The 24,955-nt window shown below is 39.6% G+C and overlaps 1 protein-coding gene across 1 annotated transcript in view; it reads left to right on the plus strand.

Moving 5' to 3' along the window:
- Window positions 1-19,910, plus strand: part of ATP6V1H (ATPase H+ transporting V1 subunit H) — a 106,299-nt gene extending 86,389 nt beyond the window's left edge. The window contains exon 13 of the mRNA XM_021708774.1: window positions 19,571-19,910. Coding sequence (XP_021564449.1) covers window positions 19,571-19,631 — 61 coding nt within the window. The 3' untranslated portion in view covers window positions 19,632-19,910. The remainder of the gene's footprint in view (window positions 1-19,570) is intronic.
- Window positions 19,911-24,955: the final 5,045 nt, after the last annotated feature.

The following is a 24,955-nucleotide window of genomic DNA, read 5'->3' on the forward strand; positions in this document are numbered from 1 at the left end:
GAGAGAGTATTCTTTTTTTCGTCCCTTTTCTAATTATTTGCCAAACTATTTTAACTTTGATGCTTTAAATATGATGAATTTCCTTTGTATTTAATGGAGAAGTTGAGTGTCCACAGTTTTCTGCACTTTCCTCATAAGGAAATTTTCATATGAAGGAAGACTAGAATTCTCATGTGACATCTAAATTTTTTTATGACTTGTAAATTTCTGTGGCTCTGTGTGCCAGAGAATTAAAGTTGCTCAACTAATAACAACTTATTTCAATATCAGTTTAATACGAGACTAAATAGAACCATTTGGAAAATAATCATCTGCAAAAGTGTATCCCCAAATGTAAAAAGTTTGGATTAGTATCTTTATTCAGTCAACCTAGTTGTCTGTATTAAACCATGATAGCAAAGACTGCTTTTCTACTTGCCTAAAATATGCTGCTGGTGTTCTGAAAATGTCTATTGATTGGATCATATAAAATTCTCTTGGAATTGTTTACTTCACACCGAGTGAGAACTTAAAGACACAGTTGACTTTGTTTTCTCTTGACATTAGTTTGATTTAAATTGAAATGAGTTTTTATAAATGATATGTTAGCATTCTCCAGGGAAATATTATTTGAAAATAATTAAAGCATAATTATGGATGGGTAGTGGCGGCCCTTCCCCTTATCCCTGGGTGTTTTCCAGTCGTGGGTGCCCGGCCACACTTTTACATTTCCAGCACATTCTGGATTTCCTTTTACTGTTCTACCCTAAATGAGTTTTAGAGTTTTGATATTGTATTATTTTTAAAGTTTCTATTTATTAGACTAAATTGTAATTTGAGAGACATTAAAGTTAACACATATTGGTTTCTACAGGGAATGTAACAAGCCCTAAGTATAATATCAAAATTACATTTTAAGTGTGAATTAGATACTTAAGAAATTATGGGACTGGCTTGGCTATGGATCTTGATTTTGATTCTGTTGTAAGGAGTTAAGTATTAAGTTTCTTGATAATGTAGAGATAAATTGGAGTTTATCACGGATAGATAGTTACATAACAGATGAAAATACTTATGTAATTATTTTTTATAATTTTATGTTTTTCAAAATTATTCTTTGAATTGTGGGTCTTAGAATAGCCAGCGTTTCTCTTCTTTCCCTTTGCATCTGTGTTTATCCATTATTATCCAAGTGAGTCTGGGAGAGCAGTGGGGGGAGGGAGGGGACAGTTGGCACCCGCCAGGATCCCTTGGCTCAGAGGCCTTGAGCGGGCCCATCCCACTCAGGGGTCTCCCTCCTGGTGGCACACACAGCCCTCTGATCTTTTAGTGCCCACTCTGGCATTCCCAGCGTATCCATTGTTCTTTTGCTCAGTACTGGATTTTTTTATATTTTAAAATTTGCAAAATACTTACTCTAGATAACTTGTTAATGTACTCTCAGTTCATACATGTAACATCATAAAGTGTCGTCATTTTTCTCCTACAGAATGATTTTAAGTGTAATCACCCTCTAATTCAGAAGCAACAATACGTGCATATGGACAGCTCAGGACTTCAGGAAAGAAACACTGAATTTTGTAGGTAGAGGATCTCATGTAGAATTTTCTGTCTGTTTCTAGATTCTTTTTCAACCTTTTCTCCAGCAGAATAAGAAGTTATAAAAGAGTTATCCTGTCTAGATTTCCTTTTTATGTTTGCCACCCAGGTGTTTGTTACATCTTGATGGGGGGAGTAATACTTCATGGGTAGTGAAAATGAATTGACACGTTTTTGTCACTAGTAAAAACCTGAGGAATTTGTCCAAAAAGTGGGGGTAGGGGGATGGGGTGGTGACAAGCCTGTCAGCTTCAGAAAGATACCTTTCAATGTAAATATTCTTTAAAGTTTTATTAAATTTATATTGTAAAAAGAATTATGCAGTAATGCAGCGGTTTTTTAAATATTCTAAACTTAAACCCCCTCATATGCATCAAATGAAGTTTATCATCTGTTCTTATATTTTAAAAAATGAATTCAATCTAACGGTGCCACAGCGTTAGTACAAGGGCCAGAGGTTTTCCTAAAAGATGAAGACTTCTCACACCAAAGCTCTGCAGCCCGTTCCTGGATCCCTCGTACTGGTAGGAGCTGTTCTCTTATTGCCTCATTTTCCTTAAGACCGAAAGGCTCGATTTCTGTAGAAGTCGGAACTGAAGTCTCTTGGGTGACGGTTTTTCCTGCCTTACTAGATATCCCTGAAATATCTTCTAAGAAGACATTTAAGTGTAAGATTTGAACACTGTTCTCCATTTGTATCCAGCTCCTTTCTCAGTTAAGGGAGCGTTTACTTTTATCTCTGTAATTGTCTCTAATTTAGGCATGAACAGGATTACTTGTTCGATAATTCAATACGTGCTAAATTAGAGAAATATGAAGTAAAAAATACAGGCGTAGCACACAGTTTCAGTGCTGTGTCATGAGGACTATGGCAGAAGTGTGTCTAGGTGTCACCGGAGCTTGGGAACTGTGCCCAAGGAGGCAGTGCTGTGTCAAATCTTAAGGATCAAGGAGTTCGTTGTGCAGATGTGGCTGGAGTGGAGGGAGGACTTCCAGGGAGAGGCTGTCTGTGAGCAAGCACCAAGTGGAGAGTCACAGCAGTACCGCCAGGAACGAAGCTGGGAGGCTGTGAGGGGTGGCGCTAGCACCCGAAGACTGCCTCTGAAGTCATGTGCCTCGTCTCAGTATCTCAGGAAGACTTAGCATAATCACAGTGTTCTGAATGTCAGTTTTATCTTTTCGGGTTTGTATTTGAATAAGTAAGGCTTTTATCTTTCGACTCTAAGTGTTGGCAAATCCAAATCCCGAGCTCCTACCGCAGCTCAACAAGGTCATGAAGTAGCCTGCTTCTCCCCTCCCCCTGCAGGGTGGAACTTTCATTCTTGCGGGTGGATGGAAAAGGGAAGGGTGAAAAGGAATCGTTTTCTTATGAGGCTTAGTCTTTTATTTATCTATTTTTTTACTTTTGTAATTGGAAAGAATTTTAACTATCGAAAAGTTGCTTTTACCTAGAGTCACCAGTTTTGACACTTCTGCATATGTGTGTGTTCTTCCCTCTCTTTCTGAATCATTTGAGAATAAGTGGCATACTTGACCCTTCAACCCTGAGCACTGCAACTCAGGTCTCTTCAGAAGAGCAATGTTCTCTAGTGTAACTGTGGCACATTGATGCGGTGTACTGATCATATTCACAGTGGCTTATGTTTTTGGTAAAATTGATGGGATGGTAAAAACTGATTCTTGAATGATCATCTAAAAAAAAATCTTTGCAGTGTTTCTGAAGAAGTTGTACATTTAACTAAGAAATATTGTAAATGATAAAACTACAGAAATAAGTTAGCCACTAGAGTTCCATCAGAACAAAACAAGAATGTAATTGATCCTACAAGTGAAAGAGTATCTCGTGGTTAAACTAAGATTAAACACTTTTTTCTTGTTTGTTTGTTTTTTTAATCTTCTTCAGGAATGGTTTTGCTTGCAAAGTCAAAAACCTACTCAAGCTAACTTAAATATAAGGAGATGCTAGGATTATCAGGTCATGAAAGAGGCCAGGACCTCAGTGAGGCACATGCAACTGAGATGCCATCAGCCCCCGGCAGCTTTCCTGAGCCTTGGGGGCCTGGCCAACTGTGAATCCTAGGCTTCTGTTGTTCTGTAGCTCACAGAATCTAATGTTAGGTGAAGTCACACATCCCATTGAAACTGGGGACCAGGAGTCTGATAGGAAACAAGGTAGTAGCAGCTTTTACCATCTCTCTTCCCCACATGGTTTCTCACATTGTACCTTGTCTGCCTCGTTCTTTTCTGTGACTGACTTTTCTGCCCAAGACCCTGTTGCTCCAAAGTAGCAGGCTACACTGTGCCTTTCTGAAGTTCTAGCTCGGCTTTCCACATCTAGCTGGCTCATTCTGGGTAGGCCTCCCTAAACTCCTGAGTGCGGGAAGCTCTCTTGCTTCCTGCCCGGTCTGGTCATTGGCCGATCGTCTTGCCTCTACCTGCTGAGCGAAGCCAGGGTGGGGGAATGACCTCGACTAGGATGGTGCCTGAGGCCCGCTCCCGGGAAGCCTTTGAAGGGCTTCCACAAACCTGTGTTTGGACTGGCCACCTTTTCTGCAGGACAGTTCTTGGGCGGTCTTGGACTGACTAAGTCTCTTTCCCCTTCTTGCTTGCGGTTCTCAAGAAGGACTGTAGCGTGTGCTGGGAATGTAACATCCTAACATAGGGAGGGACTGCCAGAGCAGCCTGGGTCCTGTTCCACACCCCACCAACCCCTGAATGGGACATCCTTCAACATACTAGCCTAGCATGTCTTGTGGAACCCATGGTGTAAGTCCCAGGGTGGTCTACTTTCTGGAGTCCTTCAGTTGCTGTGCAAGTGCGGCACATGCACCTGAGACGCCATCGGCTCCCGGCAGCTTTCCTGAGCCCTGGGGGACTGGCCCACTGTGAATATTAGGCTTCTGTTGTTCCTGGCTGCCTGTCTGCAAGTAATAAACCTACATCATGTAATGTGTGTGTGTTTGGGTGGGGCGTGTTCTATCTTACCAGACTTAGCCAAGTTGGTAACCAGTATACAGTTAACCTGCTTCGAACTTTCTTCTTCCTTTCTTCCAAAATATCGACTTCACTTTTCTCTGGTCTGATTGTCATAATTTAAAGACACAAAGTACAACTGAAAAAAAAAATTGTGCTGGGACTGGTCTCTTGTGGTTGTGGGGGAGGGGTGTGAAGAAGGCGTCTGCTCTGGCCCAAAGGATTTCAGCTCCTGCCCTGGGTTCTCTAGCTGTCAGTCATCTGCCACCAGCAGAACTGGAGCACAAGTTTGAATTGTGTTAGTTATTAATTGTTCATTAAAGGTTGATTGAGTGCCTGTTTTGTGTCAGATCCTGCTCTAGGCTATGGAGATGTACATTTCTGCCCTCAGGGGGTTTACAGACTGGCTAGCCGGAGAATTGACAAGGACAGAAGATGACAGACAGCGTGGTGTGTTACATGCTGAGGTAGGGCTGAGCTCTCCATGGCTTGGGAAAAGATGAGTGAGACGTTCAACTCTTCCTGGTGAACTGAGGATGCCTGTACTGAGGTCTTAGGCAGGAGCTGGGTGTGAGGAGGAAGGGAAGAGGGCACAGAAAGCGTCAGTGGAAGAGATGGGAAGAGCGCATGGAGGTGTCCCTGGCTCTCGGAGGGCAGGGCTTTGGACTCTGCTGGCTCTCCTGTTGGCTCACATTCGATGCCTAACTCCGAGCAGACCTCACGGAGAATGATGTCGCCAGAAGGGGACTACTCAGGCAGATCTGCACAGACTCCGTTGCTTAGAGCAGTGGAAATATGACACGAGTCACAAATGCAGAACACATGAGAAGTTGAAAGATGCCAAGTAGCTGCATTTTAAAAAGCAAAAAGAAATAGTGAAGTTAATTTTAATAATATATTTTATTAATCCAGTATATCTACATTATCATTTCAACGTATCAATGTAGAAAACTTTAATGAGGTATTTTCCATTCTTTTTTTTCACATTGAGTCTTCAGAATCTCACAGGAGTTTTATAGTCGACACTTGTCACTCACATCAGCCACGCCCACTTCAGGTACTCGGTCGCCACAGGTGCCGTGTGGATATTAGCCTGTGTGAGACCAAGGCTGGAGTTCTGAAGGGGAGAGTGGGAAGAGATGAGGCTGCGGGGGTAGGGGAGCCTTTCTTGCCACATTGAGGGCTACGGGCGTCTTCCTGGAATGACAGGAAGCAGAGTGAGAACTGAATTTGTGGAATTGAAGTCACAGAAGTGGATGAGATTGCCCCCCAAAAGTATGTGTGGAACTGGGGACTTCACCCAGGAAGTTATGAATTAACTACCTCAAACTGTGCGCAGTGGGGGAAGGGTCTGTGTTTTCCATGAAGTTCTTAAAGTGATGTGTGATCAAGCAAAGAACTGAGTGCCACATATTCTCACTCATAAGTGGACCCTGTACACTCTCCATAATACAATAGGAAAAGGATTGGCAGTAGCTGGAAACTGCCGCCTAGAGGCGGGGGCATAACATTGATAAGGGCACCTAATCTCAAACCAGGCGAAGGAAGGCTCAAATTTACCTGTACACCAAGTCTTTAAAAAAAAAAAAAAAGAAAAAAGAACTGTTGCCAGGGACTGTGACACAATCTTCTAAGGGACCAATAAAAGAAGAGTAGATTTTATCCAGTAGTGGTAGGGGAACTTTTGTGCAGAACATTTGGCATTGTGCAGGTCCTGCCCAGCACTTAAACGCTCCTTTTCCACACTCGGGACTAATGGATCAACTCCGTAGGTTGACTGCCTGGCTTGCCTTCTTTCTGCATCAGTTAATCACTGCCTGCTGCTTCTGGCTCTTCGCTGATGGAAAGAGCTTTTCACCCCCATTTTCCAACTTGCCTTTAGGTTTAGAGTGATGATTTTGTTGCCACCGAAAGGGAAAGTGACTTACCTCTTCTGTGTTAATAAAATGACTTCTAAGGACAGCTGAGCTATGCATGGCTCCTAAACCCTAAGTTAAGCATCTCCCAAATCATTTTATAAGTAGACAGAATATGAATTATAAGCATTTTAATCAAATAAATGTAACTGTCATCATAGCCTTCACATTTTACAGATTAAATTAAATATATATATACACATATATATATCGGCTTTCTAAGTCATGGGGGTGATTTCTGTCTCATTGAATCACTTTGCTTGTTATGCTTATTTAACTATAGTCAAAAAATGAGTTATTAACATTAAATAAAGTAGTTTAGAATATTTAAAAATATTAAACCTATATTAAAAATATCTGTTTAAGAACTTTTTACAACTAGTGATTAATAACCTGGCAATTTTGAGACTTGTTTTTTCCCTTCTCAAGTACCTGTATTTGGAATTATCTGTATTTTATTATTTCTCTTCATGCATTTTGTTTTTTTTTTTTTTTGAGTCTCACTCTGCCACCCAGGTGGTAGGGTAGTGGCACACTCATGGCCACCACAGCCTTGACCTGCTGGGCTTAGATGATCCCTCCTCCTCAGCCTTCCAAGTAGCTGGAACCACAGCGCGCGCCACCACACCCAGCTAATTATTCTGATTTTTTTGTAGAGACGAGGTCTTGCCAAGTTGCCCAGGCTGGTCTAGAACCCCTGGGCTCAGGCAGTCCTCCCGCCGCTGCCTCTCAAAGTGTTGGGATTACTGGTGTGAGCCATTACGCCTGGCCATAATTTTTTTTTTAAGACACCTTTTTATTGTTTGTAGTCTCTTTGATGTAATGCTTCTCATACTTCTCTTTTTTTATGCTTTAGAGTTTCAAATATACAGAAATTATTTGCTGATGATAGAATATTTTAGTTGTTTGGGCTTTTGTTCTTTAGTATTCTGAAGTTCCTCTTAGTAGCATGGTAGACTAGAATCAATTCAGAATTTGGTGGTCTTGTTTCATTTTAATCTTGTAACTGTTATCTGTGGAAATAAAAAAATTAAGGACCTTAAATTTAAACTGTTAAATATATACTTAAAAAATTATTACTGTATAAGAATAGACTTTGTGTATTGTATCAGGTAAGGACCAGTTAGTTTCCTGAAATAAATTTCTAAGTTGAAGCTTTAAGGAAAAAAAGCTTCCATTGTGGAGAAAAGTATTAGTAGAAATTATTTTGTCTTTATATCATGTTAAATGAGAGCAAATATGGTAAATTATGGGTATCTAATCTAGGTTGATATTAAATACGAAAGTATAGATGTGTCTGTATAACAGATAACTTTATGTAGTTTCAAGGCCTCACCGAATGCAGCCCCTCAACCTTTGACTTCTCAACCTCCAGAACTGCTAGAGATAAATTCTATTTCTGTTAACTGTTAGGGTGCCTTGTATTAATTTTTGTATATGAATGATCTTTGGGTTGTTTTGAATATAAGTTGTTGACTAAAATGTTTAAAGCAATTCTGATTTACTCTATATTTTGCTAGTTAAAACATTGCTTAATTTTTCCCACTAAATGATTTCTTGTCAATGACTAGTACTCTTCAGACCAAGTTGCTTATATATTATGTTTTTAGAGCAACATTAAACATGATTTGAAACTCAGAGCTTTTTACAAAAGGTAATATAAAAGCAAATCATTATACTCTGGAATTTTTTTTCTCAGCAAATATTTTTGTTTGTTTTCCACTTCTTTGTTCTTTCTTTTTCTTAAATCGTGCTAGTCTCCCAATTGGAGTAGGTGATAATATTATATGTTCATAATTTATTTTAGCCTTGCTGACTATTTTCTGAGGTACTGAAGATTTTCTGTGCCGTTTGTTGTTAAACTTTATTTTGTTAGTTATGACCTGGTATCGCAGTCAGCCTTTCTGCTCGTCTGTGTGGATGAGAGTTAGAAGAGGGGCAAGAGATGACAGCTAAACTGTCAGGTGGAAATTGTGTCAAGACTGCTGCATGTTGAGACAGTCCACCATGTCTTAGTCTGTTTTTTGTTGCTTCAAAAAGAATGCCTGAAACTGGGTAGAAACTGACTAAATTATACAGGAAAGGACTTGATTTCTAACAGTTCTGGAAACTGAGATGTCAAAGGTTGAGGGGCTGCCCCTGGTGAGGCCTTCTTGCTGATAGGGACTCTGCAGAGTCCCAAGGTGACACAGGTATCTCATGGCCAGGGGACAGCGTGCTCACTTGCTCATGTCTGTCTTCCTCTTCTTATAAAGCTGCCATCTTACTCCTATGATAACCATGAATCTATTAATTCATGAATGAATGAATTTGTTCATGAGGGCTCTGCCTTCTGACCCAGTCACCTCTTAAAGGCTCTACCGCTCAATACTGCCACATTGGAGATGAAATTTCAACATGAGTTTTGGAGGGAACAAATATTTAAGCCATAGCAGAGAGTTTCAGAATTTCCATATTTGAAAAAATAATCTGAGTTCTGCTGCCATCTGTCTAGTTTTATTCAAGTTTGTAGGTAAACTGTTACCTATGTATATTTAAATCCCAGATTGACTGATCTAGTCACATACACTTACGTTAAAGCGTCATGTGTCCATAATGTAGATGCTAGTATTTCTAGTCAGGAGAACTAATTAGAAGGATAGATTCAGCTAACAGTAACAGAAATCCCAAATGACCACAGCTTAAATAAGATAGCGATTGTATTGTTTCTGTCTCACAGCAAAGTGTGGGATGGGCGGTTCAGAACTAGTCCCGCTCAGGGATCCGGGCTTCTTCCAGCTCAGTGTGCTGCCATCCCTGGGGTGTGGCCCTCATCCTCATGGCTGCAGGTGGGTGTCAGTGTTCAGGCAGGGGGAAGGCTCCTAGGAGTTGGCCTCAACACCTCTACTTACACCTTTTTAGCCATTGCTTAGTCATTGGCTGCTTGCAGCTGCAAAGAAACTGGAAAATTAAGTCTTTAGTAGACCATGTGTCCTCCCAAAATTCAGGGGTTCTGTTATGGAGGAAGAAGGAGCACAAAGGGATATTGGGGAACACTAGCAAGCTTTTCCACAGGATTTATAAATCTGCTGTATACTCTTACGTATTAAAATGATAAATAATCACTTCGATTTTGAGTATTAGACTTTGAGGGGGTTATATGACGTACTCCCCTGGCATAGGTCATTGAGGACGCTGTGACTGTGCTTGGGGTTTAGGACCTTTTAAAGCCCCTTCCTTTGAGAGTTTTAGGAAAGTTTTGTGATCACTTGTTTATCATTTCTTGAAAATTAATGTTTGGTCATTCTTATGGCATAGCATTGCCAAGAATTTTTAAGTTTTGATGTTTGAAATGCTTAAGAACTTAAAACCACTGAAGTGGTTATACCACTTCTGTTCATTTATTAACTAAAAAAATAGCTGTGGATTCCATTTAAGTAAAATTTATTTTAACTTAATTTGAAAACTAGAGTGTTGGACAGAGAAGGTTGGTAATAGTAGTTGGTAGGTCCATTCATCACATACCGTTAAAGTTGATATTGGATTTCCAAGCTCCAGCAAATCTGACTTTTGCTGTTTTTCTTCTAAGGGAAAGCTAGAGTGTTCATTCTGTAACAGAAGGCAGCGAGTACAAGCTTCACTATAACACCGTGGGAAAGAGCCACACACGGCCGTATGGAGAGTGGGGCCAGCCCAGGCCCAGAGAGGTTCTTGGCAGAGGGCGGTGGGGACTGTTAACAGATCAGGAGGAAGTAGCCAGGAGAGGGAGAGCACAGCTGGGAGAGAGGGGCTGAACTAGAGAGAATGAGCTCTGTGTACAAACACATCCAGGTAGAGAGATCCCACCCAGCTGGGGAATTACCGTGATTCCAGATAGCTAGAGTCTGGTTATGAAGCTTAAAATACAGTTGGTGACATACGTAAGTGACCACATCACGAAAAACCATCTTTGCTGTGCTAAGAAGTTTGAATTCTTTCCAGAAGGCTGTGGAAAACTACCTACGGAGAGTGAAAATAAGTGCCATTTTAGCAAGACCAGTTTAGAGACAGTGGGGCTACTGGATTGGAGGGTATAAGACTGGAGGAAAAAGGCCAGTAAGGAGGCCACAGCTCTAGTCCCACCGTGGAGTATACAGGCATTCACAAAGTAGGGCAGGATGGGGTGAAGAGGGTGGGAGAGAGTCAGTATGTGGAAGAGAGAGAATCTACAAGAACTGGGTACCAGTTGGATATGGAGGGGAAGTAAGGGGGAGGAGGCCAGTGATCTCCCAGGTTTGTAATTAATATTCTTAGTTACCAAACAAAGTGAGGCGAACAAAAAACCCCTTGTCACCTTGTACGTAGTATGCCAAAGTTGCACAATCTACTTTATTCTTTAAATAACTCATTTCAGGTGATTATAATTCATATTGAGGAAACAACTAGCCCACATGGTTTGGTTTATTTTAGTTTTTGCATATCATGTGGGGAAGTGATTCTCTACAGAATAATTTTGAAGATTAGGAGATTTTTTAAGTTTAATTATAAAGTTGATTTAATTTACTTTCTACTATATAGCATTAAAACATTGAACTAACCTTCTAAAATATTGTTTCTTTCATTTATGGGATGGGGAAAAATAAATTTTAAAAATTATTTAAAAAATATTTTTTAAATGTGGATTTGGTTGAGTTTTCATATGTCATAAGCAGACTCTAATTAAAAGTAATTTAAAATTTTCTTTGAGCAATTCTGCAGCAATAGGCTGGTTTAGTTTATGGAATAGTTGGTAGGTCTGATTGCTGAAGTCTTTGTGTCTGCTGCTGTTTTGGCACATTTCCTTTAGGATAAAAATACATCTTTTTCCAAGTCTAATTTCCCTGTCAACTCTTCAAGTACTTTTCGTTCGATAGTCATTGATCTCTTAGTTTATGCCAGGCGCTGATCTAAATAGTGGAAGAAGGTAAACCAGACACCCTTTCTGCTTTCATGCCATCTTAGTCTTACATTCTAAATATAATTCGAGAAAAAAGAGCCTATAAGAAGACTTAAATGTAGAGTCTATAGGACCTAAATGTGGACTTTGCTTGCATGCTATATTTGTAATGAATATAAGATAAATTTTCTTGTTAGAAGTTCTTGTACCAACACAGATATTTCTCCTGCACTGCACATTGCATTACTGGATTTGTATGTGGTGTGGCCAATTAGGGGTGTGCTCTGCATTGTGATTATGTACTGATCAGGAACCATCATTTAAAAGGAAAAAAGGAGTGTTACTGCCAGCTCTGATGCTCTGAGTAGCTCAGCAAATTGCCTGCCTTTAATAACCATACAATTAGAAGAAGAATGAAGCTTGTAAGATGCTGATCTGTGATAGAGCTTGTAATGATAGGTAAAGAAGACTATTCATAAGCATAGTCAGAGATTTTAAAAAAACTCAGGATCTGGCTAGTGGTATTTAGATTTTATAACTAGTGAAAAAAGATTTGATTACTGGAATTCCTGTAGGAAAAATGACTTAAAAATTGCTTTTTTACATAAATTGCTTTTAGGATGCACTCTTTAATGCAATTTTTAAAAAAGTGTATATTTTTCTTTTCTTTATGGACTTTGCAGCAACTTGAATGGATTTAGAGTTCATCATACTCAGTGATCTATCACAGAAGCAAAGAACCGAGTACCACATGTTCTCACTCATAAGTAGACCCTGAACATTTATCATAATACTATAAGAAAGGAATTGGCAGTAGTGGGTCACTGCTAGTGGGCGGGAGGAATGCATAATACCCATAAGGGTACCTGATCCCAAACCAGGCAAAGTGGGGACCAGTGGGAGGCCCAAACTTCACCTGTATGATGACCATGTATGTACCTAACCCTGAATTGTACCCCACATCTTTAAAATTAAAAAAGTAAAATATATATATATAAATAAAATAAAATGTACTTTTTAATTCTCAGGACTACAACTTTCATAAATAGACACTAAAATAGACTTTTAGGATCACTGACCTCTTTTTTTTTTTTTCCCCCAGTGGGTCTTCTATTTAAGGAGACTGCTGATCTTTTAGAGTTTTCTAATTTTAATGCTGTTAGAAAATGAAATGGCTAGTCATTATGAAAATAGGTTGGGGAAAATAGAGGATTCACATTGTGATGGTCTTGAGCTCTTTATTTTCACCTGTATACAATAGTATGTCTCCAGCAGTGGGAGGTAGAATAATGTGCTTTGAGACAGTACCGTGTAGTCATGAAAACTGTGAGTTTTAAAATCAGACTTGGGTACAAATATGCTTCCCTGCCACTAACTAATTATCCTACTCTTGCAACATGTCATTTAAATTTTGGTTACATAACATAAAATGGGGCTTAGCTGTGCCTCTGCTGTGAAGAGTTAACAAGAAAATGCATGCCAGTAAGTTAGTGTAGTGCTTAGTAAATAGCAGGCACTAAAAAATGGCATGTGGTGTGATTTTTGTTTGTTTTTTGTTTTTATGTGATATTAAATACTGTTTTTCCTTGGTTGAGATTTTAAGATATTATGGAAATAGTTGAACTGGAGAGTACTTACTTTTGGAATGTAAATGTTTCTATAATGGATGCCAATGAGAGAGAGCACTGTGAGTTTTACATGGTTCAGTTGTTATGTAGGAAAAACAAAATTTGTTTTTGTTTCTTCAGTTCATAAAAACAAAATTTGCTTTGCGTTTAATATTCAAAATCATGATACAAGCTGGAGGAGTCATTAAATTTATAACTAAAGTAGTGAGTTAACATTAAAGAAAACAGGACTGTATAAAATCGCTTACAATCTATTTTTCCTCTTTATCAAGTACAACCATACTATAAATAACTATAATGTTCATATTTTCTGAGATAAATCGTTTTTATATATTTAGAAAAGAATAGTTTGTTCATGATTTATATTATACCAACTTGTTTTCCAAAACAGTCTTGGTAAAGGTTAAGAAATACATAATTATGACTGAATTGTAATTTTAATGGATTATTATGATAAACTCATAGAGTAGGAAATAGAATTCTAAGACTATTATGAGTTTAGTTATGAAACAATTTACTCATTGAAAGAAGACTAGTGCAAATAGTACAAATGTTGATGAAAAATGCCAAATTCTGTAAAATATTTAAGATGGTTTATTCGGGACCAAATGTGAGTGGCCTGGGCCCATTGTCCTGAGAATGTGTGCCCCTCATGGTTGAATCGTAGTTTGGTTATATACAATTTAGGGGGATAGAAGTTACAAGAAACCATAAATCAATACATGTGAGATTTACACTGATTTGGTCCAGAAAAGTGGGAGGGTATAGGTAGAGCAAAGATTTTCTGAGGGACAATTAGTCAGCTAGAGTTATCTAAGGAATTTTGAAAGCAGTAAAGGAAATGGCAGCTTGAATGATAAGGAAGCCAACTTTCTTGATCTGTAGTTGAAACTTCATGGATCAGGGCAGACCTCAGTGGTGCCCGTGTCCCTAAAGACAGCTTTACAGGGTCCTAAAAGGCGTTGATTTTCCTTCTTTATCTGTGATGTGATGTGATGCCAGAGCTCGACTGGAAAATGAGTCACAGTAAAAGTTAAGAATTTGGCAAGGTAAAGAAAAAAGGCCAAAGTTTAGTCATCACAAAAATGATAGTAGTGATACAAGCTAGGGGACCCCAGATTTGAGGTCCCACCAAGGTCGTCAAGAAAGATGATACAGGCAAACCCCAAAACTGGGGTTTGGCCCGAGAGGCCAAGTAGATTCTTGGCTTTGCACAGGAAGGAATTCAAGCATGAGCCATAAGTAGGAGACGAAAAGTAAATTTTTAAAAAAGAAACAGACCCTCAAATGCATTGCTGGGACTTCCGTTGGGAAATAAAAGGGAGGCTATTGAAATGACAGAGAACAGGCTCCAAAGGCAGAGCAACCTGGGCTGGTCAGCAACCATATATTTCTGAGGTTTGATTTTTATACCCATCTCTTGATTATTTGCTAAAAGGGCTAGATTATTCATGGGTTTCCCAGGAAATGGCAGGGAGTTCCCAGAGTCTAAAGTTCCTTCCCTTTTAAAACTGTATAGGGTAACCTCTTGGGGAGAAGGAGCTTTGCTGGGGTAACTGTACACTGTCATGGTGCTAGTGGATGCATCATCTAGCATGCTAATGCAGTATAAAAATGTTTATAGTGAGCCAAAGGGACAAGCAGAAGTCGCTTTTGGTGCCATTCTGGGCTCGGCTGGCCCTGGCTGGCTTGTGATGTTCATTTTAGAAATTAGTCCTGCCTGTTTCCTATCTTAGTTAACAATGGGTTTTCTACTTGGCTTTGTGGCTGGCAAGGCCAAAAAAAGGAAAATAAGAGAGACTTTGTAGTTTTCATTGATTAATATGTTTGTCAGTAGAAAATTGAGTTTTTTCTGGCACTAAATTATATAGCCGAAGTTACCATGTGTTTCAAGTTATATAGGTGAAGGGGGCATGTTATAATACAGTTGTAGTCAGTGTTTTCAATTACAGTTTTAAAGAAAGAATAAAAATGTTTGACGCTTTAAACAATTAGACACACTGTGAAAGGATAGGACTTAATTATAATACAGTGAAGGCCTTTCTGCTGTTTTGAGGGTTAATATAGCCCAGTAAATGCATCCTGGTGCCCTAGCTTCTAGTAGAGTAGAACCTAGGTGCTGTCTTAGTGGTGACTTGTGAAACTGGCAAGTAATTTTTCAGTACTCTTTAGTCAGAGGTGAATCCTTTTCCAGCATACAGTGTGATATCCTTTGTGAGCTGTTCTGTACTTGGGTTTTTAAAAAAGGATGTAGATTTTCAGACTGCCCTTTTTTTCAGTTTCAGGAATTTTGGATTCTCAAGAGACTTTAGTTATGAATGAAGTTAAAGAGAAAAAAAAATTACACTTCTCAAATTTTGCCTCTTACATAGTAGAAGCAAAGATTTAATGTCACAATCCTGTAGATTGCTGATAAAAATTGGGCACCTTTTGAGTGAATTATAAGTTGAACTTTTATTGTTGTATTGATCTTTATGTATAAAAAGAAAGACTGAAACTCTTTTTGCATACTTCATTCCAGATACATTATAACCCCCTGAGGTAAAATCCGTGTTAGTTTTTCCTTTTGCCTGAAAATAATACAGCTTTAACCTGAAGAAATTATTTACAACCTCTTGTTGTGTTCTCATCTATAAACATAGGACACACAAATGACACACATGCTTTCTGCACCTTTCTAGGCTGTTACTGGAGGCCGGGCAATCCCACAGTAGGAAGAGAATAGGATCAGAGCCCAGTCTGTCCCTGTGTTCATTTACCCTTGCACAAGTTGTTAAAGTTTTCTGAGGAGGCTCTGTTTCCTCTTCTGTAAAGTGGAGAAGAAGACAACTCCCACCTTACAGAGATGCCCTGGAGTGGAGGAGGATAATGTGTGGGCAGGCCTATTGAAAAGCTTCCTTGAGGGCTTGTAATGGAGTGCAGTGGGAGGAGCCATTCTTTGTTTCCAGCCCTGACCCTTGGTATCAGGACCCCTGAGCCTGGATCGCAGGGGATCGAGGGGCGGACTTCCGTCCCCTGGTCTTGGGCATGTTTTCATTGACCATACATTACCATTTGGCATCAGGGGAGCAAACTATAATATTTGACCAGTCAAGTTCAGAGGACTGATTTTCCCCAAGTTTTGTATAGGTTAGATCTTTTCCTATTGTACATTTTTCAGCTAAGCCACAGTCCAGTTCTCTCTAAAATTTTGACAACCCACATGCCAAAACAAACAGCAATTTCAAGAAAGCCAGAGGAAGAGGTTTTCTCCTTTCCATGGGTCCTGTGTAGGCTCTTCCCTTGGTGGGCTTTTGGCATTTTGGGACCTATGGTGCCTCCAGTTCCGCTCACAAAGTTTTGTCTCGTGCCCTCGACATGCCCGTTCTTAGTTGGATGCTTTACATCCATGTGAGTCCTTGTCCTTCCCACAGATCTTAAATTTCATGACTGCTCTTTAGCAGACAAAGGTAAGGAGGTGCTGATTGTTCTATGTTGGGTACTCAAATCGCGAAGTCAATGCCCCTTGGCTACCTTGTATGTATGAAACAATGAGAGTGTAGGAGAGGATGTTACCCATCATATATGCATTTGACCAGGAACCAGAAAACAATCAAGAGTGGAAGATGGGTGCTTCTAAGTTGCGGCCTTGGGAAGCCATGGCTGGGTATGTCTTTAACTTACTACTAGGACAACTCACCTTTGCTTTGTTTTCCTGTCATCCTGCTTTGGCCCTATTTCAACCATGTTGCTTCTATAAAAGAAGTCAGTTATCTCCCTGGCCTCCAAAAATTCACTGTTGTCACCTAAATATTGGTGAAGTCTGATATGGAGAAGGTACCATCTTCATGCCTCTGGAAGGGATGGAGCCGGTGGGAACCTTTGTGGGTGACCAGACCCACAGGATTTTTTGTGGTCACTTTGCGGTTCTCCGCCTGATCTCTTAGAGGCTTTGCCATGTGCTCTCACTAGTTGCCTTTGGAGATTTACATTTAGAACTTGGTCCTTGACATTGGCCCTTTATAGAAAGAACTACAGCTTATTGTAATCAAAGGGTGGCACAATGTCGTTGAGAATGCTTTATAAATGTTTTCTATGCAAATCATACTACAACGAGATACCTAACACTGGTAAGGATGGCTGTCATTTGAAAATCAATAAGCAACAGGTGCTGGCACGACTGCTGAGAAAAGGGAGTGCATCTACATTGTTGGTGGGAATGTAAGCTAGTTCAACCTCTGTGGAAAGCAGTGTGGCAAATTCTCAAAGAACTAAAATTGATCCAGCCATCCCTCTTCTGAGATTATATGCAGAGGAACATAAGCTGTTCTGCCAAAAAGACATCTGCACACATGTTCATTTCAGCACTATTCACAATAGCAATAACATGGAACCAACCCAGATGTCCATTGAAAATGGACTGGATAAAGAGAATGTGGTACATATACACGATGGAATATCAAGCAGCTATAAAGAACAAAGTCATGGGCTTCGTAGAAACACGGAGCAGCTGGAGACCACCATACTAAGTGAACCATCACAGAAACAAAGAATTGAATATCGCGTCTTCTCACTCATAAGTGGGTCCTGATCACTGGTCACATGAGGACAAGGGTGAGATCAGCAGATGCTAGATACTGCTGGGGGCGGGGGGAGGAGAGAAGAGAGCAATGCACTGGGTACCAGATCCACTTTCGGGGGAGACAGGATCTGCTAGAAGCCCAGACTTCACTTGCATGTGACCTACTTATATAGTTAAGTTGTGCCCCACATCTCTAATATAAAAATTTTTTAAAGTAAAAAAGATAATAGAAATGTTTCTCAAGGAACCACACTAAATGGGCTAACATGCAAAATTAGAATATTTGAAGACCTCCATGAAATAGAACACATCTAATTTCACGCTTGATTCCTTAGGAAAAGTACATAAAATCTGAAAATTTTGTGATAAATATTATTTGCTCTCAAGTTGCAGACTTTCCCAGGGTAGCAGCATTAATAACGACCATAAACTCTTTGTTTTTTTCCCTTCCTTTCTATTAAAAGTTATAGGATGGCTTCCCTCTTGGTCTTTGCACAAAATAGACACGGCTGTTTTCCTAAATCCTGTTTGGAAATAAGATCCGCATTGTTAAAATTGTGTCAGGGTTGTTTCTGATAACACAAGAATATTATATACTTTAATGTGACACTCAGAATCGATGAGTCAGTCACAGGAACTTTCCTGGAGGGGTGAAAAAGACTGTAAACCATTTTTAGGACAGAGGAGGTTTCAGTTGGCCTCACGGTATGCAAATGCCTAGCTCACTTCCGAAGACTTCGGGAGGGATCCCTGCCACCTCCCACGCACTGGCGCCTAGCTTCTCCTCCCTGCTCCTCCTCCACCACTGTGTGACAGTCCCTCTTCCATCCCCAGTGCTTCTGTCTTCCCAGTCTTGCTCCACACCTTTGCTACTCTGAACTAGGCGATGATAGCAGTAGGTAAGTGGACCTTGGAGGAAGGCAGATCCCATCTACCAGTGGTTGCTGTCACCACCAGAGGTGGGTTCCTGGTGGTGCTCACACGGCAGGTAAGCGAGAGGGGGCTGACACTGACTGTGTACCTGCTGCTCATGGCCTTCTCTCTTGGCACCTCCTCGAGCCCCTGCAGGAATGCCGTGAGCCTCTGGGGCCAGCACATCTGGGATGTGATGTCTCTATTCCAAAACTCATGCTGTTTTTTTTTAATATGAGGAAAATGTAAAACGTTATTCTAAAAAGTCACTTTTTCTTGTTCTTACTAGTTGGTTCTAAAACAGCAGTTTGAGCAACTGCTTCATAGGAAAATAGGAAAAAGATTGTTTTCTGTCCGGGAAATAACAGCATTTATGGCATTTAGGGCTAAGTATACACACTGTGAGTGCATGTTTATTTTCTGAAGGAGAGTGATCTAAAAGGCTTGGAGACGACTTCTCTAAGCCACAGTTGCCCATCTGTGGAGTGTAAGAACTACCACTCAGCTCTGGGGATTGCTCTGTGGGTCCATCTCGACCACGTTTGTAAGGTTTTAGACCATGCCAGTGCAGAGTGAGTACTCTGGAACAAGAGCTCCTGTTAACGGTGGGACAGTGGTTTCTCCTGGGCTCAGTGATTTATTGATATACGCTCTTGAGTTCATCCCAGGGTATAGATACATGCGTTCTCTAACAGCAAGATATTTGGTTTTCATGTACGAGACCATTGGAATAATAATTAAGTTGATTTTGAACTTCTTCGATTATGGAAAATAAGCTCGACCTTTATCTTTAGAGGAAAGTAGACTCTCCCCGACAAGTAATTATGTTTCGTTGTAATTGCTTGTTTGTGCAATTGTAATAACTTTGTAAGTTACTAAGCGTAAGTACTAGTACAGTCATCACTAGTTTGTGTGTTATGACTTGTTTGTGCGTGTTGTATGGGGTAGAATTCATACAGCACAGGTGCTTTTGAAATTTGGAAAAGTTCAGCTTTCTGGGACTATTTTATTAATAATTTTTAGATATACGACAGCATATATTATCTCGATTTTGAAAGTGATTCTTTGCTCCTTGTATTCTGATGATTATTTCCTGCTTATTTTTTAGGGAATACCTTGGCAAACAGCTCCAGTCTGAGCAACCGCAGACAGCCACTGCACGAAGCTGAGCCAAGCCCAGCTCCCTTTGGCCTGCAACCGACACCGCTAGTGGAAGCCTCTGCCTGCAGGGTCCAGAGTAAATATTTTCTGATTTTACCTGTCGTTTCCTTCTGTTGTTTAGCTTTGCCCAATGCCGATTTCTGAAAAAAGTGTTTGCCTAAGTTGTATAAAAGTAGCTGTATTCTGTATCTAAGGAAAATATTATTGTTACACACACTGCTTGCAATTTCTGTATTTATTGTTCTCTAGAAATGAATATAGTTATTAAAGGATTCTCATTCCAAACATGTCCTGTCTCTTTACTTGGACTTGAACAAAAGCCACTTGTTCCGTTTTCAAGCAAAATTGGGAGAACTGTTGCAAAGTAGCAAGTGGCAAATATTTTGAAATTTATCTACCTCAGAATCTACTTTCCTACCTGTCACTTCCTATCATCCATTTATGTATCTGTCATCTATTTACATACACAACTATTATTTAGAATTAGCAATATTTAAAGAGCTTTAAAATCTTAAATTAATTTTTAACACGATGCTGTTGTCTAAGATTTCCTTATAGAATTCAGTGGAAAGTTATAGCATTAGGTTAGTTTATTTCCTGTGCTTTTATACTTGGTGTTTAGTACCTTAAGATTGTTTTGTTTTAATACTTTTTTGGTTTAAGTATATCTTATTTTTCCCTTTTATTTCTAGAACTACAGCCCTTTAGCCGGGCATACATGGATGGCATTGCAGGCCCGTGACCTAAAAACTGAGCCTTTTGTTTTGTAGCTACACCAGCTGATTTCTCTAAGTCTCATTTATCGATTATTTTCATGTTATTTTAACTGTATATTCCTAGCAGTACTCTGAATGTTGTGTAAATGGCCAAGACTAATAAATAATTTATTCTGGTAGATTTTTTTACCCTGTAGAAAGACACTATATAGGATCTGTCTCCTATTTAAGAATCAGATTGCTTCATTTTCAACATACAGATCCTGTGTGAAAAGTTACTTAAAATGGCGGATGTTTGTGTTAGTCTGTGGGTTCATGTGACACAATGATGAGTTTCATATTGGCCAGAATAGAGGTAATCTGATCAAACCATTTTTTTAAACTAAAAACTTAGTATTTAAAAATTGCTTAGACCTAGATGTTTTTACTTTCAGAAACATGGAAAATTACTAGACAGAGCTTTTCTCATAGTTATTACAGATTATTTGTTAGTAAGAGATCAGTTTTCAGGTTAATTATATTAATGGTCTGTAAAGTTGTTAGGTTTTCAAAATATTCAATTTCTAGAAGTTCTGATAATCAGAGACACTACAGTCTTCTGAATTTCATAAAAATACATTGATTGATGTTATAGATTCTGATTTTAGTTTCATTTTGCACAACCCTGTAGTCCTAAATTGAAAACAGTAACAATCATTTTGGTGGAAATTATTAGTGCTTTATTTCTCAAAAAGTACTTTTATACATAGAAAGGAATATGCCTATGTTATGTTTTAATTATTAATCTGCATGCTAAAACTAACTGTGTCTGTGCAGGTGAGGACTGTAAAAAAATTTAACTAAAGGCACCTTTTCTCCTCCTTAAAACTTTATACTCAGCTTGCAGAAGTTATAACATTTATAAAAATAATCACTTTATGTTTTCTTTGCTTAATGTTTTTGATTAATAGTCAATGATTAAATCCTCCTTAAACTATAATACTGTCTACATGTTCAATTAAACTGTGAACACTTAGCAGAGTAGACTTATAAATCTGACAAGGCAAATATTAGAAAATGCTTATAAATCTAATCAACCATATAGGTAGGAGAACAAAATCTGTTAAGCGTTATTAAGCATCATAAAAAAGTCCATTTATTACAAAATGTGCTGTTATACCAGTACAAACACAACACAAAATCATCAATATCGTAAAGTTGACTAATTTTATTTTCTCTACTTATTTTTACATCTTCCTTGGTTTCATAAGTACTCATCTAACCAAGAGGACCAGGTGCTATCATTTCACGCCAGTTGAAGTTAGTAGAGTAAAACTCTCTGCACTCTATCACAGAGCTGTGGGTAGTACTTTGTGGAGGAGTGTGTGAGGCTGCTGCATGGGTGAGACTACAGACCTCGAGACCGGGAGTCTCAGGACCTGGGTGTGACAGTCCAGCTGCCGATGGGGGCTACATTTCTTTTTGGGGCTGACTTTCCTTTTATTTTTTTGTCAGTCAAGTTTTTAAAATCTGCACTCTTTAACTGGGTCCTACTCCATTACCTAACTTTCTCTTGTTTGCAGCCCAGCATGTGAGGGGTTTTCCAGGTTCTTGGCTGTCCTGGTCTCCCTGATCTCTACAACCCTGAATTAAATGTTGTATGTTGAAAGGACAAAAGCCAAAATGAAGTTACCTCAGCCATTTTGGGCAGGCAGTTTGGCATTGGCTCATACTTTTGTTATAGTGAATAACGTCTTACTTTCTAATAGTTCTGTTAACTCTATTGCTCTGAGTTAAGCTTAATTAACGCCTCTGTCTAGAGTCACTGATAAGTTAAAACTATAACCTCTCCTCAGTAACAGGAATCAAGGTCTTATAATTTGCATCTTTGCTCCAGGGATTTGTTTCTAGCTATCAGCCCAGTCCTCCTGTTTACATGACAAACCACCTGATCTCTGAGATGAAAGAAATGGAGGGTCATAATGGAGGCTTCACCTCTCCTGCAATCTCCCCCAAGAATATTTTTCTCCTCCAACCCTCTTGCTATCTCACCCATACACAACACACTCCCAACTGAGGGCCTTATGGTTCCCTACATCCAAGGACATTTGAAAATTAACATTTGTGTCCTAAGACTTTGTTTTCCAAACCTTGAACCCATCTCCCTATCTACATAATCCATGACCTAAAGCTCTGCTGCTGTCCTAAACAGCCACCCCCTCCCACTGTCACTTTCCACAGGAATGCTCTTTGTAAATCAAACACCTCCTGTTGCCTGACCCCCCAAAGGAAAGCCTTAAAAAACCCCAGTCGCAAGCATTTGCCAGCAGTTTCCCTTAAGCATCTGGCCCCTTCTGTCCCTTGAGAAATGAATATACTCTTTCCTGATCTGCTTTATAAATAAACTGTTTTCTAATTTCTGTGTGGTTCTTTGCAAACCTATGGCACTGGCTCAACTCACCAACCTAGCATATGCCTCCTCCATTAATTGACAGTTTCTCCCCTTTCTGTCTTAAGGTCCTTTTGTGTCTCATTGACCATCAGTTCTTCTCCAAGGTCAGAGATAATTTCACTAAAAGTTAAAATACATCGGAAGAAAACAATGCGGAATTAAAATATTGTTTCATTAGATTTTTTGTTGTTGTTGAGGGCATAATAGGTTCTACAAAGCTTAACAGGGAACCCAGTTAAATAAACCGATTGCTGACCAACCTGAGCAGGCATTCAAAGTAATTTTACATAAGAAAACTTCTGATATTCAGATTTTGAGAGGCACACAGACATTAGCACTAAAGGGAGGATGAAATCATATTTTGCTTTTTCAGAAAACTCTTGTTTGGGGTCTTGTTGACTCTAATATGTTAGCAGATGTATGCACATGGCTTTCTCATTGACAGGTGAAGTGCATTCCCACACATCATGCTGCCCAGCCACCAATAGCAGATGAACGGCATGTCTCCAGTTTAAAAAAAAAAAAAATTGCTCTCCTTTCCTTTCTATTCAGCCACATCAGAGTAGCCCGGGATTGTTTTTCATATAATTAAAAGCCACATTAGGTGGCCAGGGATTAATTTTCATATAATTAAAAGTTAAGTAATTTTATAACCTCTAGCAGTCAAATCTTGAAAAGCACAGAGTCAAGTTTTGGTTTTTCTGAAAATTACTATAAAAGTTCTCTGTTCTAATTCTTTGCCTTTGAATAATTTAGACTTAATTTTGAAACCACTCAAATTTGGTAGGTGGCAAAGTTACTTCCCAAATATGAGCCCTGTGATGAAATCTCTTTTTAGTTTGAAATTTCTCTTTTGTTTTGCTGTACAAGATGTTCTGGTTAAGAGATGTGGCTGCTTTAGCATTCTGAGTAAGTTTCCAGTGGAAAAGTCAGAAAGAAGAGTGAGATGTGAATACTTTTAAACTTCTTCAACAGTGTATGCAAATCTGACACAGAGTTCACATTCTGTTTTAGTTGTTAAAAGCGTTGCTTTCCCCGGGCTCAGTGGCTCAGCCTGTAATCCCAGTGCTTTGGGAGGCCGAGGTGAGTGGATTGCCTGAACCTGCGGGTTTGAGACCCGCCTGGGCAGCTTGGCGAGACCTCTCCTCTACAGTAAATCAAAAATTAGCTGGGCATGGTAGTGTGCGCCTGTAGTTCCAGCTACTTGGAAGGTTGAGGTAGAAGGATCGCCGGAGCCCAGCAGGTTGAGGCTGCAGTGGCCAGGAGCGGCCACTGCTCTCCAGTCTGAGTGACAGAGTGAGACTCCAACTCAAAAAAAAAAAAAAAAAAAGCGTTGCTTTCTCTTCCAAAAATAGGGCAAAAGTGGAAGAAATGCTTCTGTGACTGAAGGAATACTGGCCAGAGATGCTTTACCTTCCAGTAGCTTCCTATGCCTTTGGCCTTTCTCCCTTTCCAAAAGAAGAAAAAGATATCAGGGAACTTGGCTGAAAGATCCAATCTATAAAGAACGCCAAATAACAAGGTTTGTAACCTATGTTGTTGCAGGAAAACCATGACATCGAGGCTATCTTAGGAAGTAGTGGTTTATTAGCGCTGGTGTGACTCAGCGGGCTAATGCTCCAAAGCTGAGCAACCCGGAGAAAGAGGAAAGGGCTTTTATATGTTAGTTTTGGTAAGGGAGGGGGTCAGGTTGTATGACTATACATTTTTCTCTGGAATTTGCAAGGTTGTATTTAGCAAAACCCAATTTTCAAAGAACAAATTGTCTCCAGGATATCCATGACAAGCAGGGGTTGTAAACCGATAACTTCACAAAGAGCGGATGTGGGATAGTTGTGAATTGATTACTATCTTGCACTTCCAGGAAAGTGGCCTGTGGCTATTTGGATTTCTTTATGTCCCATGTCTAGCAGGTTTGGAGCTTGCAGTTAATTTTTAAAAAGGAATCATTTTCACTGTTTCTAGCCCCTCTCTGCCACATTCCCCCCTTTGAGGCTCGACCCTTCGTGGGTTAAGAGCATCATCTTCCATTTGGTGCATTAACATTATGTGGACCACAGTTTTTCGTTCAACAACTGTTTCCACAAACTTAGAGATGGAGTTCATAATGACTGGGACTATGCAAGGGAGAATAAGACAGGATCCCAACAATAGGATTCCAGATCCAATAATGTACTTAAGTCCT

This window comes from Carlito syrichta, unplaced genomic scaffold, assembly GCF_000164805.1.
Source record: "Carlito syrichta isolate Samal-C Ts95f unplaced genomic scaffold, Tarsius_syrichta-2.0.1 Scaffold147202, whole genome shotgun sequence".
NCBI lineage: Eukaryota > Metazoa > Chordata > Mammalia > Primates > Tarsiidae > Carlito > Carlito syrichta.